The sequence below is a fragment of the Polyodon spathula genome, chromosome 9 (genome assembly GCF_017654505.1).
Source record: "Polyodon spathula isolate WHYD16114869_AA chromosome 9, ASM1765450v1, whole genome shotgun sequence".
NCBI lineage: Eukaryota > Metazoa > Chordata > Actinopteri > Acipenseriformes > Polyodontidae > Polyodon > Polyodon spathula.
Window position 1 is genome coordinate 4,426,450 of NC_054542.1, and position 16,661 is coordinate 4,443,110.

The 16,661-nt window shown below is 36.6% G+C and overlaps 1 protein-coding gene across 1 annotated transcript in view; it reads right to left on the reverse strand.

Annotated features, from left to right (window-relative positions):
• Positions 1 to 632: 632 nt before the first annotated feature.
• The window catches only part of LOC121321208 (rho GTPase-activating protein 31-like), a 33,675-nt gene continuing 17,646 nt past the window's right edge, over positions 633 to 16,661 (reverse strand). The window contains exons 2-4 of the mRNA XM_041260109.1: positions 5,873 to 5,975; positions 3,543 to 3,687; positions 633 to 719 (exon numbers count right to left, since the gene is read on the reverse strand). Of these exons, the coding sequence (XP_041116043.1) occupies positions 633 to 719; positions 3,543 to 3,687; positions 5,873 to 5,975 (335 nt within the window). The remainder of the gene's footprint in view (positions 720 to 3,542; positions 3,688 to 5,872; positions 5,976 to 16,661) is intronic.

Below are 16,661 nucleotides of genomic sequence, written 5' to 3' on the forward strand. Positions count from 1 at the left end.
AACAACACAGCTAAAACACGTTTTGGAAGCATGCATTTTAACAGTCCAAAGTTAGAGGATCTAAGCTGCCTCCCAGGGATGTAAGGGCTAAGAAGGTCCATTATATAACTAGGACCATGATCGTGCAAAGCCTTGTAGGTCAACAATAATATTTTAAAGGAAACACAGGACTGGACAGGAAGCCAATGCAAGCACTTAAGGACCAGAGTAATGTATTCTGTCCGCTTGCTACAGGTAAGAACCCTTGCTGCTGCATTTTGCACCATCTGCAATCAATGCAAAGAGCGAGCAGGAAGATAGCAATGTGTCTCTTTAGTGTATTTGTGTCACTAGAAATATGTAAAGTGTCACAAAAGGCACTCCTTTATGATTTAAATTATTATAGTATTTAGATCCACCGCTGTGTTCTACTGAAGAGAACACTGAAAGAGCGCTTGTTAAGAAATCTGCAAACACCATTTGTTTGTTGACTGCCATTGTTACAGGTTCAGAACAGATGGAAAATAATCTGACTGATAAAGGTCAGTGGGTTTTTTTGTATTATACAGTATAGAGTGGAGCCACTGTGCAATACAAGCTATCAGCAGTCTGTTTAATATGTAATTTAACACAGAAGGCAGCAGCCAGTAATCTCACCGGTAGTGAGTCTCAGGAAGTTCTTTGATGACATTTTGAATCCTGGCCAGCTGTTCTTGTTCTTCTTTGACAGACACGGCATCCTGTGATTGGAGAAAGAAAGAAACTTACAGCTGAGTTTTACATGAGCACAGATGTGGACAATTCACTGTTGTTTTACTGCTCAGTCTTGCGATAAGCCATTTTTCTATGGCAGTCATGGCTTGAGGTTTTAAAAAGCTGTATAAAAGAAGCATATGGAACTGTGCTGAATTATAATGAACTGTTGCTTTTCTTATGAATAGGTAAAACAAACAAAAAAAAATGAATTGCATTTTTGTATTGGAAAAAGATGACCACAAGGGGTCCTTGTAGTATATATTTTTTTAGGCAGATCTCAAAATGTGTTTCAAAAGGGGAATGCTTAACTTTTATTAATGCTTAAATAGCATTATTGCTGGTCCACCTTTTATCACCTTATAATCTTTTTTTTTGTGCATAATTTACATAATTTCATGATATAAAAATATTTTAATGTTTAGATAAACCTCTGCATTCTGGTACCTTTGCTATAGGTAACATGGTCTGATTGGAGCTAGACCATTGGAGTGAGTTACAAACCATGAAGTAATTAGGTACTTGGAAGCAGCTGCAACTTTTCATCTGTAACAAGATATTTAAAATATCTGCACATACTAAATTAAATTATGTAAAACTAGTAAATAAAAAGAGGAGTTATAATGTTGCTAGTGCTAATAAGAGATAAGAAATTGTACTTTATAAACCATACTTAGCACTCCTTCAATAACTTGTTCTTTTTTGTATTACTGTACATTAGAACAAAGTTATATAGACTATACTACAGTTTTGAAGGATTTACACTAGTTAGTTTAAAACATCCTTGAGGGATCGTAATAGCAAACTATGTTACTATTACAGCCTATGAATTACTTTGATCAGCTTGCCTGTGAGAAATAAGTTAAACATTAGTCACTTAGTAGTCTTGAGCGTTATCTGAATACAAGAGTGATAAATCCTTGATCTCTCATCCACTGGCCAGATGTCTAGACATTCCACACAGGATGTTGTGATAATCCTTTTAGTCAATGGCGATCCTATGGAGAACTGAAGCAATAATAAAAAAAGATCCTCACAACAAGCCTCCTACATGCCTGACCTGAACAGGGAACATCACAGAGCAGCAGCATTTTACACTTGCACTGTGATCAGGAGATTAACAGCAATCTGCAGACACACACATACTGCACTGTATACAGTATGTGTTTAATGCAATACAATGTGGTGTAGTGGTCTGGTTCATTTTTCTCATTTGGTGAAGAAATTACAGTTTCCCTATAAATGGGGAAGAAGCAATTATTTGTAAAAGTCTCTGGCCCCAAGACCTTATGGGTCTGTTGGCATGTTGGCCGAGAATTACTTTATCATATTGCTTTGTCAATCCTTAGTTTGAGATGGAAAAAACAAACAAACATCTGTTTTAAAAACCGTAAGATATTTAGATTACATTGTCTTCCAGTGAATGCAAAACAGTAGATTTTTTTTTTTATCTTACTATTAATTCAGCTTTGTGTCATTTTATGAATTTAATTAGCTGTGAATGCAGATAGTTTAAGACAGATTCCTGGTTGTGATTAGTGGTTTAATAAAGTTCCTAATGGTGGTTTTCAGGCCATAATAATCTCAATCATACCTGACTAGCTATGTCCTCTGCTATTGACTCACACAGGTTCCCATGGTAACAGTACCACCAAGCAGTAAAAAATGACTTAATTTACCACAGGACTACTGTACATAAATCTCTGATAGTTTCATTTATAGTTTCAAAACATAAAAGTATTCTTAATTTGGGGGTTTCGAGTGGGGTACTGCACTGTATATCATGCTGCTGTTATCAACAGAAAAGTATTGTAAACATCAATTACAATCATGTGGCAATCACTTAACTCCTAATGATGGTAAATGGTTGCCATGTGTTTAGTGACATATATTTGCTTTGTTCTAAAACGCTACTCAAGTCAACGCAGCCTACCCCCTGTGGGTGTTTAATAGGATACTTATCTAAATTATCTGCACTTCCTTTTTTTATTTCTTACCTGTTTATTTCCTTTGATGAATGCTCAATATCATTATGCTTTGTTTTGGCATAGATCATTACTCACCACACTGACCAACTAATCCAGCAGCAATTGCTTCTGAATGGTAATGATTGCTGGGAAGTGAATATTAATGTAATATTACGGAAGTAGATATTATACAATATCCCTTTAAGGTGGTGTAAGTCACATAGGGCTAAACTGATGAATCCAGTGGAGGCAGGGATATGAACAAGCCCCTTGTTACATATAGTACCAGTTCGACAAAGTATATACCTTGAACTTCAATTAGTCATACTTGAGCTTTACCTCAAATTTTTTTCTATTTTCATACTAAGCACAAGAGTGATTAAGCTCCTACAGTATTAAAACATGGAATGGCTGAAGCTCCCTGAAAAAAGTAGTAAAAGTTGGGACTTTAATTATAGCTTGCATCTCAATATCAGGAGGTGTCAAGAGAGCTGTAAATTCAACCCATATAGTACGATGTGTCTAATACATTTTTAATGTCCCTAGCTTAGGGAGAGTTGTATTATCAGAGGACATCGACCTACACAACCCTTGCTCACTATCCAAGCCAGCAACATCAAAGATAAAGTGCTTGAAACGTCTTAAGCCATGATGCTATTGACGGTAAGCATGGTCTTGTCATCCATCACTGTCAGGTAGTCGATGTCCTCAGCAAAGAGAGGCAAAAGCCATTTCTGCTGAAACACTAACTGCCTGTTTAGATTGAAGCTTCATTTATCACAGCATTGCGGTGAGGACTGGGTTTATCTTGGGCCCCTGCCAGCTGAGCAGATTGAGTCTTACCGTGAATTTCTTGTAGAGTTCGTAGGTCAGGAGGGGGTTTGGCAGCTCCCTGAAGTAGAGCTTGCATAGCGACCCCACACAGTGAATATCCTGCAGATACACTTCCCTCGTCAGGTCCGGGCAGGGATCTGAGCCAAACTCCTGCCTGAAAATGTAGACGTGGCATTGATTATCAGCAAGGCAAATGGGCAGTGATTTAAGCCGAGGGACAGGGGCAAAGCAGTTCTGTTTTCCCCAGTCCTCTGGTTAAATGTGTTTAAAACAAGGGCCAGCTTCCAACTCCCTGTTCAGTGCCATCCAGAAAGATCCACAGTACAATCTATTGAAGCAGGACACTTACCTAATGTATATCATTGTATAATTCATCAAACATGAAACAAAACCAAGGACTTGCTGTTCCCTATGCTTTTGCTCCAGAAATATAATTTAAAAAATGAAGAAATGTAAGGCCTTCTAAAGCACACGGGTATACAATACTTACTTGTTTTGTAACATTAGGCCCCATTCACAAAGCTTTAACTTATTCATTTTATTTTCATTTAGAAAATATTGTTTAGTTACCTTTAAATAAACCCATTATTGATGCAATCTATTAGCCTGTTTCATTGCTTTAATTTCACATTATTCACATGTGTTCCCCATTGCCTAAGCTCTCCAGGCTGCAGTGGCTGCTGGTGGGTCGATCCATGGGGATCTTCAATCTGTACAGCTCGGTGATCACGTCTGTGTACACCTAGGGGTTTGATAATATTCTGGCACTGCTGGGGAGAGCTTTGAACAACCGATTGACAATAATTTTTGCACTAAATAATAAGATAATTCTGAAATGCATAAAACAGCCAAACGCCAAGCCCAATGCCATAATACTGCTAATAACTGTGTGTATATCTATAAGTTTACATATCTAAAAACATAACTATAAGAACCAGGAGGTTTAAAAACATTTTTTTAATATCATCAAAACAGAAGAAAAGTTAAAGCTTTATGAATAGTGGTGTGAAACACGATGTAGGGAAACTGTATCCAGAACACGTGATATCAAGTCAAAGTCATCTGGAGCTAAAGCTTCTCAAAGGCATCTGTATGTATTAAAAATAAACTGAAAATCCGGTTTTACTTTGTGCCATCAGTATGTAGACTAGATCTGTTGTTTGTTTACTGCATATTGATGTATGTAGGTTTCTGAATATCAACACAGCATCAAAGAGTCTCTGCCTAATCTTTCTGTCTGAAGTAATCAAACACAAAACATCTTTATATTCTCTGTAGCTGTACCGACCACTCTATTGCAATTATGTTCCAAGAAGGAAAATGTAAGTCAGATCTACTCTGAGAACTACTGGGAAGATTCTGAGAGCCAGTTTGTTTATTTAAAATGTTCAGTAAAATGAATTATCCATAATCCCCAGCTCTGAATTGAAACTACCTCTCCAGTGAATTCCACAAACACACTGATAAAAAGGATTGAATGGTTTAATTTAGTTCACTGTGTTGCTTCCAGGTCAGTACAAAAGCCCTTGGTAATGAACATCATATGAAACAGCGAGGAGAAAATTGCTGATACCAGCACTATAAATATAGGGAATGCAGAAAATGGCTATATTCTGTTTTTAGAAAGATTAGGCCTTATTCACAAAATGTTATCTTTAATTTTTTTTTTTTAATTATTATTTATTTATTATTATTTAACTTTGGTTATTTTTAATTGACTTTTTTTTTTTTAAAGAATACACCACTTAAAATGAATTTTATTTTATTTTTTACTGTCCCCTTAACGTTTTATTATGTCTGCACATTCTAAGTGGTTCTATTACAATGACTTACTGGAAATACTGAGATTTAGTTACATGTATTGTTAACTCTGTGTTAAGGTGCTTTCCCCTGAGCCCAGGAGCTGCTCTTCAGTTCTAGTTGATTGTCACTGACATACACATATTGTAGCCAAGGCTCCATTTAGTGAGCTGCCACTTTGATGAAGTTTTGTTTTGTTTTGCTGGCTGCACACTTGATAGTGCTGGTGCTTGCTGATATAAAGATATTTGGTCTGTTTTAGTCTACACTACTTGTGCCTAACTAAAGAGAGGCTCCGTCAGGGTACTTTAATACAGACTTACCAAAAAAAATAAAAAAAAATAATGAATTACAAGTCATTTCAATGAAAAAACACTCACAATGATGGCAAACCTCATCAAAAACCTGAGAAAGTGGAATGTGGGGCTGCTAACTTTTTAAAGTACTCCCATGTACAGTTAACATTTTATAAACAGGACTCACAGCAGCAGTCAAAGCAAAACACTGACCTCTTCACTGAACACAATGACATTTTATACCTGAGTCTTTGGATGTTGGAGGTGATCCCTGAGAGCCTGTAAATGCCATCCACAATGCCATGCTCCTCAATGAACTCGGCACAGCACTTAAGGACCTGGGGAACTGGAACAAGAGAAGATTGCACTTAAAATAGAGCCTCGGTCATGAAAAACCGAGAACGGTATCCTGTTTTATTGATTTTAAATACTTAACATGATCTCTCTAGTAAAGAGCCACTTGGAAATATAAGACACAAAGGCCGACAGGATCCATTGTTACACAGGAGAGTTCAGATATGCTTGTCCTTATCATAGGAACAGTCTGTGCTTCCTTCCCAAAAACGCCAGCCTCATCCTGTCTGTAACTCTGATGAAGAAACAACAATATGTGGACATGTCCCATAGTTCGACAACTCTGGAAAAAGTTATCCGAATCATTGAATAAGCTTAGAAACCTATATTATTATTTTCCCCATGCTTCCCCTCAATACATTTCTGTTACCGTGCTGTTAATAGCCCTGGGGGATAAATCAGATATTACAGTGTTCTAAACATGGACCATCACACAATGGAACCCCTGAGCAAATTGAACTGTTTTCAGAAGTTTTTAAACAGTGCAATATATAACAATGTATTGAATGTGGATGTATTAACAATCAAATTACTATGTAACCCCACAAACAATTACAGTGTAATTAGAGTCACTAACTATCAAAAAGTTACTTGAATTAAAAGAAAGAAAGGAACAGCATCCTGAACTGCAATTTTGTAATATTCTACCATAGCAAACACTGGGCTGTTAAAAGGCTTTTTTTTTTTTTTTTTGTTATAGTCATACACTTACACAGCATTGGTTCACAAAATAATATGTTAGTGACCCTCTAGACTGCCTGAAACTACCACATCTGTAAACTAAATATGCTGTACACAAAATATAAAGAGCACAAAGTACGCAACGGGAAATGAAGGATTTATCAATGAAGACCTGACATCACCAGAAAGGGTGTGACACAGTAAAGAAAAGAAGTAGCATCCTGAACTACAGTTGATGTTCAAATGCCATAGCGCTATAAAGGTGTCTATTTGTGCATCTTATTATTTGCCTGGTTGTTAGTATTGGGTTCCAACTTCCAAATACAACAGCATTAACTCTTTATGCTTTACTAATGGCTTAGGGGATAATGTGACATGATCAATACATTTTAATTATAGGATAATTGCGCCTATGAGGGAGCAATTAAAACACAAACAAAAACCCCAGTTGCAATATTTCATGGTTTGAGACAATTAGACTCAGATTATCAAGAACATTTTTATTCCCCTCTTCATTTTGGAATTAACTACAGTGGCAGCCAAACACCAGCTATAAGAGCGGCGTGGTACTCTGTGTGATAAAACTGAAGTGAATGCAATATGCAGCTGTGTGTAGACCAGTGGGGAGGCTCTGTGAGGTACATGGAAAACCTGTAGTAATACTAAAAGAAATTATTCAACAATATCAAGTCTATCCCCCACCAAAACCATACAGGAAAGCAAGAAAAAGAAGCACAAATTGATTAACTAATAACAGATGTTCAGATTTGCTTCTTAGAGCAATCACTAATATTACAAAACTCTACTTTTTACTTAGATATACTGTTATCTCCTTCTATTCTACCACAAATGTTTTTATAGTTATGGATGAACTACTGTAATACTACTGCATAACTAATGTATTTTTTTTTTTAAATGTAGGCTTATTCTTTTAACTTTATACATATTTAGTGCGCCTAAAAAAAGATCTACAGTGTCACTGGCTACAGTAAAAAAAAATTGTTCTGCCAGTGTATCCCAATAATGCAGTGACCTAAACTATTTGGTATAGTACTTCAGTTTAAACCCAGACCTCCAGGGGTGAAATGAATGAATTTACTTTGCAATTTGCACTGAAAACCCAAAAGTGGCATGACCAGGTTTGTGGCCCCAGGCCTGAATGGGATTTAGTGTAGTTAAATGCATTATTACTATTCCTCAAGTTATGGGTTTAGGAGCAGTAGCACTGAACAGCATATGTTGTTCCTGAACATTTCTGTTTAAATCACTAATGCACATAAAAAATGTAATTCTTCCATGACATTCCATGTTCACTCTGCCTGAAAGCATGCCTTCATGTGTTGTTTTATTTTTTCTGTCCTAAGCAAGATGATACATGGTAAGCTCACTCGCTCTGCTTCTCCATGGCTCAGAGGAACTCAGCCCAACAGAGACCCATTATAGCCTCGACCCCCCCTACTGATTCCCCTGACCTTTCTGCATCATTTCCAGAATGAAGAAGCTGGAGGAAGAACATTCTCACAGAGAACAAACCCAGAGAGGAACCCTTTGGCCCCTGTTTATGTTTTTTTTAATTAAAATATTCCACATAAGAGCATTGAGACAGATATCTTGTTTAAATAAGCAATCCTTTAAAGGAGAAACAATATTCACACAACTAAACCTTTCATATCAACTTCATACCTCAGTCTAAAAGGGCAGAGAATATATATATATATATATATATATATATATATATATATATATATATATATATATATATATATAACAAATGCAAGAGCATCATCAGTTACTTTACTGTAGATACTTTACACATACATCATGACTTGAGATCAAAGTACCTTGCAACAGGTATGTGTTCTTTATATAAGTAACTGAGCCATCTCTTATCACGTTATTCAATACAAGATAAAACCACCACACGTTTGTCACATGTCACACAGTAACTATTAACTGCAAGGAATAGTTTAGCAGATAAACCCTAGGAACTTTAAAAAATGCCATTTTACTACACTGTAATACTACAGCACAGTAACTACACACATTATTGTGTAGATAAAGTAACAACCTGCTTCGTTACAAAAATGGAAAATGTCAGTTGCTAACCTCTTTTGTAATTATTCTGTATGTGTGCATGAGTTTCCGAATGTACAACATAATTACTACAGTATGTAATCACACATGTGATTGCAGTGTTAATGTAGTGTAATTGAATATATACAGCACAGCCAACGTGGTTTGAACCTTTGGAAGATGAATGGTCCCTGCCATCAACTTGAGCCCTTCCAGCATGGAAGACCCAATGCCCAGCCTGTGCAAGTTGGACCAGCTTTATGCAAGTGATGAAAAGATGGTCAGATAGTAACTTTACATTGACTTCACAGACAATTGACACTTTTATAATAGCGTTTACTTGCAATAAAAGTGTCAAGCTATTAGCTAGAGATGACCTTTAATCTATTTTTCTTTAAGAAAAATGTCTATTTTTATCAGCAATGCAAGGATTGTAGTTCAATTAGGATTTTTTTCCCAAATGAGTCTATATCTATATTCCTTGGGCATTGCTGGCATTAACTTAAACAGTCTTCAGATGCAATCTCAATTAGTTGAATTCTATAAAGCCCAATTGCACTTAGTTGATTTTTCAGCTGCCTTTGGCAGTCCCTTAGAAATACAACAATTGGCTGTGCATTAATGCTTAGCAACCATTGCGTCCCCAAGAGATGTTGGTCCCCACAGGGCATAGGGTTGAGGCAGATTGTTAGTGCTAAGGGAGGGCAATTATAACAATTATTTGATCTTTTAGTTCAATCCAGATTAATGACAAATGATAACAACTCTGATGAAATATTTATAAATATGTTATCTTCAACAGCTCTGCTGTTGAATTGTAGGTCTGAGTTATGCATACTTTGCAGTGTGTTAAGTGAAACATTGTTTGAGTGCTCTAACTAGTGTTTCACTCATCTCCCAATCGTTATATAAATTATGTAATATCCAATCACACTCAACTCATGTCCAATGACTCAAGGGACAGCAATCTGTGACAGTGAGAGTGCAGCAGATAAGAGTTTTCCTCTCCCCTGTGCTGGGGGTGTAAAAAAAAAAAAAAAAAAAAAAAAAAAGGGTATTTTACTTGTTAAACAGGTTCCTGGTATTTTAAACTCAAGACAAATTATCATTTCCTGTGGGTTTTACAACATAAAACTGTCTGAAGAGGGATATACATCTGAAGTTTCACTAAAACCAGGGCGGGCAGTCAAACAGAAGCAACACATTCATGGCGACTGCATTCCAACAGACATTCAAATCTTTTCAATTTGTATATGTATTGAGTGGAAATATTTATACAAAAGATCAGAGGAGATTCTACTTGTCATTACTTTATAGTTTCTCTTTTTGGAACTGATTTATCTCAGCTGGTGCTTGCACTCCAATGTAATAGTACTCTGTTCATTTGTATTCCAGTCAAATAACAGGATAGATGTTATTATTAATGGTGCCATTTCCATCTCATTATCACACCCACAAATGCAACAAACTCTTCACACATTTAAAATATTATTTTCTTATCTGTTTTTTGATGTTACAATTCTGAACTTAGATAGTATTTGTCAATACAAAAACCTTCACATTCCTAAAGCACACAGAGGTAAGAGTCCATTTGTAACAAAAAACCCCAGCTTATTACATAGGCCTATACAGTTATACAGAGCATGTAGAACAAGACATTTCCAGAAATATATATTCAGTATAATAAAACAATATTATATAAACTGCATGTGGAGGATGCCACTTTGTTTTGCTTCCCTAAGATACAATGGAATTTGTCGATGAAGTTCAGAACTGTACTGTATTATATAAGCAGGAGCATATCTGTTTAGTTTGTGTATCTGCAGCTGAAACTAATGTACTGCTATAATTTTGCCAATTTCAGAGAGACTAATGTCTGTGTACCGGTATTCTATTTTATGTGTGTGTTCATGTTTTTTGTTTCCTTCTCCCATTTTAGTTGAATGTATCTCTCTTCAATTATCCTTGTCTTTAAAAATGGAACACACCAGTCAAGCAAAGATGGTGGCAGCAGTGGTGGGTTGGTAATTGGCAATTATCAGAAATAAAAGTAAATTAATTCTGGTCAAACAAAGGTGTTGGCATTAGCTGCAAAACAGAGATTTCCACATGCTCTGTGAATACAATTGTTTGGTTCCAGATGGTCTTCAATAAAAGCAGTGAGGTTATTTATGTAAGGTTGCACACATGTGCGCTGCAAGGTATCACACATGTGTTCAGGTGGAAAATGAAAAGAGTTTTCCAAGCTGAATGAATCAAGCTGCTTGGCTGCAGTAAAAGCTGTGAGGTTATGTAAGGTAGTACACACATTTGTTCTTGCTGACCATTTTGTAACTGACCATCATTATTCTAAAGAACACTTTGTAATGGCTGGAGTGTATGACGAAACTATCACAGAATTAATTATAACGTTCTAACATTCAGTATGTGTACTCACAGTGAATGGTTTATTTTTCCATAGCATTTCTTTTTTTTTTGGAAGATATTTGTATATCCTATGGCCAGTTTTACAAGTAACACTTGTAAATCTATCCCCAGTAAAGAACCTTCCATAGAAGATGATACACTACAGTACAGAAAAAAAGATTCTCATGCAAGTCCTGAGAACTCTACTATTTCTGAAATTATATAGAAGGGCAGCATTCCGATTATTACTATTAAACATTGGCTATGAACTCGGTATTCCACTGTGCTGCAGGAAGGTAGAAGTTCACAGGAAGTTAAAAACGGCTTGTTTGTTTCAGGGGAAGGTTGACACACCCATCGCATGCAGCTGGTATAACTTAGAATCTCTCCCACTGCAACACTTCCTCTGATAGAAATTGGTTCCAGGTGGGATACAAATCGTGAAAGTTTTTGATGTGAAAGTAAACTTTCATTTGAAAGTTTCAGAGAGACTGACACACATGTGTATATATATATATAATATAATATATATATATATATATATATATATATATATATATATATATATATATATAACTCAAAGTTTCCTGTGCAGTGCGTTCAACAATGGTATTAAATTTACAGTACTGCTTTAGCTGTACTGTATGTATCGTATGTTACATCCATAACTTCAAAAACAGCCAGTCAAAAACTAGAAAGTTAAAATTGCAAACTTGCTGAAATGTTTGTCAACCTGACTTCATTTCTTAAAATAAAATAAATAAAAAATAAATACATAATTTATTTCAAAATTAATTAATTAATTAATTAATTAATTAATTAATTAATTAATTAATTGGACGAGTTGTAACAGGGGAGACCTGCGCTGACTCTCTAGGCGCATTCATAGTGCTGCAGGAAGAGGGCAGCAGCCCTACAATATCGGCCTGTGACATTGACACGGAGAGGTTGCATTGCGGCATTGACACGGAGAGGTGGGAAAGAGGGTGTGTGGGTTTTTCCCCTCTGAGTGGCTGAGAGGTGGGCTTTGTGGGGCTGCTGCGCTGATAAAATGACGCTCTGTGGTTCCCTCAGGTCTGCCCCCTCTCAGACGAAACAAGCCAGCCAGTTGGTGGAAGCGCTACTGTCGGACCGAGCACGGCCGGAGTGGAACAAGCAAAATAAATAAATAATTTGTTAAAGAAGAAAGAAAGAAAAGATTATTTTTGCAGCCGGGAAAAACTTGGGCAGACGCCGATTATTGGCTAGGGTAGTGAGGGAACGCAAGAGTATAGGACGGAGATCCGGGCCGTACGAGTAGCGGTGGCCGGGGTGAACGCTACAGAGTGCAGCACCTTTATTTTGTAGTTTTATTACTGTGTTTTATTTTCCCTTTTTCTTTCACCTTTTGTCTTTTCTGATTATTATTTCGTGGTCTTGTTTATCGTTGCCGGTACTCAAACCACAGACAACAGCGCCCTCTGCGGGTTGAAATAATTCATTGTGCCTGAGCAGCATTACAAATAAAGTTCTGTCTCTCTCTTCTGTTACTCATAGTGTTTTTTCTGCCCAATGGAGATTTTGACCCCAAAAGGCAAAAGTTTTCACTATAACGTGTTCTCTAGAGTGACTATTGGCCTGTTTTATGGACAATCGCACAAATATTTTGGTGATTTGATACTATATTAGCCAATAATGTTGCAATTCAAATGGTTCATACTTCGTAGCATGGTTTAGTACAATTACAATTGCACAGATAAGAATTATTACTGAAACGAAGAGTGATGAGGTGAACTAGCTCCAGCCAGCTTCTCTCTACTGATGTGGGAAAGCAGGGCCAATGCAACACAGCCAAAATCAACAATTTGGCAAGCCTGATTCAAACCATGACCACGAAGCTCACCAAGCTCTGAACGACACTGCTTTTACTCGGAGAGCAACTGGGGACAAGAGTATGTCATGTTAAATCTGAAGCGTCCCACAGTAATGCTCCGTTTTAGACTAAAATGTAACTTGTTGGTTTATGTTTACTACATTCTTCCGGTCTAGCCTTCAGTGCACTGTACATAATTAGAATGCAGAATGGGTAAAAGTTGACAGCCCAGTTTATTTGCACCCCCAAAGGGAGGTAATTAGCTGTAGCAACCAAAGCCTTGAAATATACTTTCCACAATGTCACTGTGAGACAAAGAGTCATGCTTATGTTATTATACAGTCCGTAGGAGGTTATGACATAATCAAGTTTTGTTTTAACTGTATAATGCCCAGAAATGGGGATTATATTTTTCCACATGGTGTTAGTATTAAACTGACTGCAGAGTTCGCTCTACCAGCTGCTCTAAATATGTTTGCTTCCTGGCACTTTGAGATTCCACATGACTTGGTCAGCTGTCCTTTGCACTTTGCTTGTTCATTAGTTACAGCTTTACTTTAGGAGTATGTCCTTACATAAACCACTCGCCTGTCGGGGCTCATAATTTACTGGGACATCCTTCTGCGGGGATAAAAAACCATATATCACTAAAGATCATTCAGTATTCTCTATTCATACTTTATAGACTATTGTGCAGGCTGCTGTACGATCCAAACTTACTGTATATCGACCTACGAGAGGTCGGAGCCACTGTTTTCTTGCACTCTGGCCTTGAGTGGAGTAAAAATCAGATGCAATGTTTTTTATACTTATAGTGAAAATGCAAATACATTTCATATGGCTGTTTCACATCAATATCAGGGTCTACTATATTAAAATGTGATTCAATTAACTTTATATAAAATATACACAATTATTCAGTTTCTTATAAAAACATATATCACACTCAAATGTAGATAATTATTTTTTGTCTTCACATAGTTGTTTACATTCCTCAAAATTCACCCACCCCTGTAGCAGCAACAATGAGAAACTTTTCAGGAGTCCTAGTTCTAAAAGCAAGGACTTCTGCTGTAAGAGAAGATTGATTGTCTATAAAGCAGTATTCAACAGGGTGTCAAATATATATTTATTCCACCATGTGTTCTCAACCTGGTTTGTGTCGCAACTTTGTTTAGAAACATAGCAGTCAAGTTACATGCTATATACAGTATGTGTAGTACATGCATCCCTTGGTAATTAAGTATACTTCCCTTCTGTACATGTCAGCCATCATACTGCTGTCCCGTACTTTTACATTTCCTTTACATCAAATTAGACAGAATGCATAAACCATGATCTGTGAGGTGTAAGAGCGTTAAATGGCTTTCCATCACTTAAACAGCGTTATATATTCCTGTGGTGCCACATTAAGTTGAAGCCAGCTAAATGAATCAGCTCATTCAACCAGAGTTTCGTGCATTAAACCATTTATAAAAGTGGGTCAAGTGATATCCTTTTAATTAAACTACCTATGAAAAAAACTCTGGTGTCTGTCAAGATAACTGATAAATGGGTTTCATTAATCAATGTGTCCTCAGGTGGCCCAAAGTAGACATTTAAGTAAAGGCCTTCAAGAACTGCTAATAAATTACAAAGTTACATACAGACTTCCCTGAAGTATTACACAATGTTGTTTCCTACATTGTTTTTTTTTTTCTTTCTTCCCCTCTATGGTAGGTGTTTAGTTCATTTTTACAAAATGCAACCAAGGGATAACCATAAAAAAATGATCAATAGCAATGATGCTCTCATAGTAGACTTGAACCAGTTGCATCATGATCCAAGGAAGTGAGCCTTACAATCAATTACCATTCTAAAATGAATACCAAACAACTGCTTATTGCTGGAAACTATTTGGGGTGCATATCAGGTACACTGAATATCACTGTGCTATAAATGACAATATGGAGTAAAGAGCTTTGAAAATAAAAATGTCTTAACCACTGAACAGAATCTTCCTTCAGGACCATTTGCATAGGTAGTTAATAGTTCACATCATAACGTCATACCAACAAAAAAACATTAACGCCAATTTGGAAATGTAATGGGTTTTACAATAATAATAATAATAATAATAATAATAATAATAATAATAATAATAATAATAATAATATAGAAAACAAATATGTTCCATTTGGCCCACTATGTTAATGAATGATCTGGCAACACTAAGCAAAATGCTTGTACTCTATATAGGGGTACAAATGCAATTCAAAGATTATACTTGAAAATAATTGAACTGCATGAGATGGCTGTTATGTTCTCATATTATTCCGGTTAATGAAGTTTTGTTTGTTTTATGCTTTAACAAAAAAATAAATAAATAAATAAAACGTTATAGGTTTGTTCCATTCTGTTAACGTCTCTCATAACAGGGTATTGTAAAAGTGCCAACCGTGGCCTTACAGAGCACATCCTGTTGATCTCAGTGTTGACTTCCTGTAAAACTACCGGGCTTCCTGCTGACAACCTTATTCCATCAGGAACTACACATGCAGTTGTATACACAATGAGACCTATATTGTATCAAGTGCAAAGGCAAAGGAACACTGTCAGAAATAAATAACACAAAACTTGCAAGAAATTACTTTTGTCAGAACACTTATTGAAGTGCTCCCATTTGCAGCTACTGTAAGTTGTTTTTAAGAGGAAAAAAAACAACCCTTGTCATAATCTTCATCTTTCTAGAGAGTATGACTGTTTTCAACGTTAACATCCAAACTCTTATACGAAATAAATAAACTGGAGGAAATTACACCTACAAAAGTTCCTTTACCTGTCATCACTGCTCTAAATGACAGCATTGCATGGGACCCAAGAGCCTCCGCCTGCTGTAACCGCAGGGCACAGTACTGAAAATACTCCTATAAAATACTGAACAGGCTCTTAATCCAGGCTCATAAACACCTCATGAAAGGTAGAAAACATGTTGAATGTGCCGAATGTATTGGAATTACGCAAACCTGGTCTCTCTAGGAAGTCTGGGAAAAAATATAGAAATGAGCAAACAAATGAAAACAAAATGGGCCAAAGCAACCATAGTTTTTCTCCAACAGAAAGCTGCTTTAAAATATTAATAACCAGCACAGGCACATACAGAGGAACCTCATAATAAAACCACTGTAAGTGAAAGATTATAGTGAAATGCAAGTGATGATGTAATGCTTTTGGATTATTGCCAAATGCAATCCTAAATGTCATTAAGAGGCTAGGGGAGTATGATTCAAGATTGGTGAAGATTGGTTCAAAATCAAGGCAGTTATCGTGCTTACTCTGTATGTTAGTGAGACAGACGGATGGAAGAAGACCCTCAAAACCCAGAATGAACATTTAAATATATCAACAACAGCCTTGTTCTGCTCAGTGTTGGCGGAGCAGAGGAAGGAGCCTGTACAAGTTAAGAACGCAGGAACTCTTTGACAACATTCCCTGATGGCATACTGTGTGAACTAAATGAGCAATCGAGGCAAGGGCAAAACAGTTGTGCTTATGCAACAAACGGAGTATGTCGGTTATACCACTTGCAATGGGATCATTGACTTGATTAAAGATTCCTTGCAGCCTAATATGATTGGCTGTCTATCAGTGGACGCCCTTGACAGATGCCCTTAGCACATGTGTCTG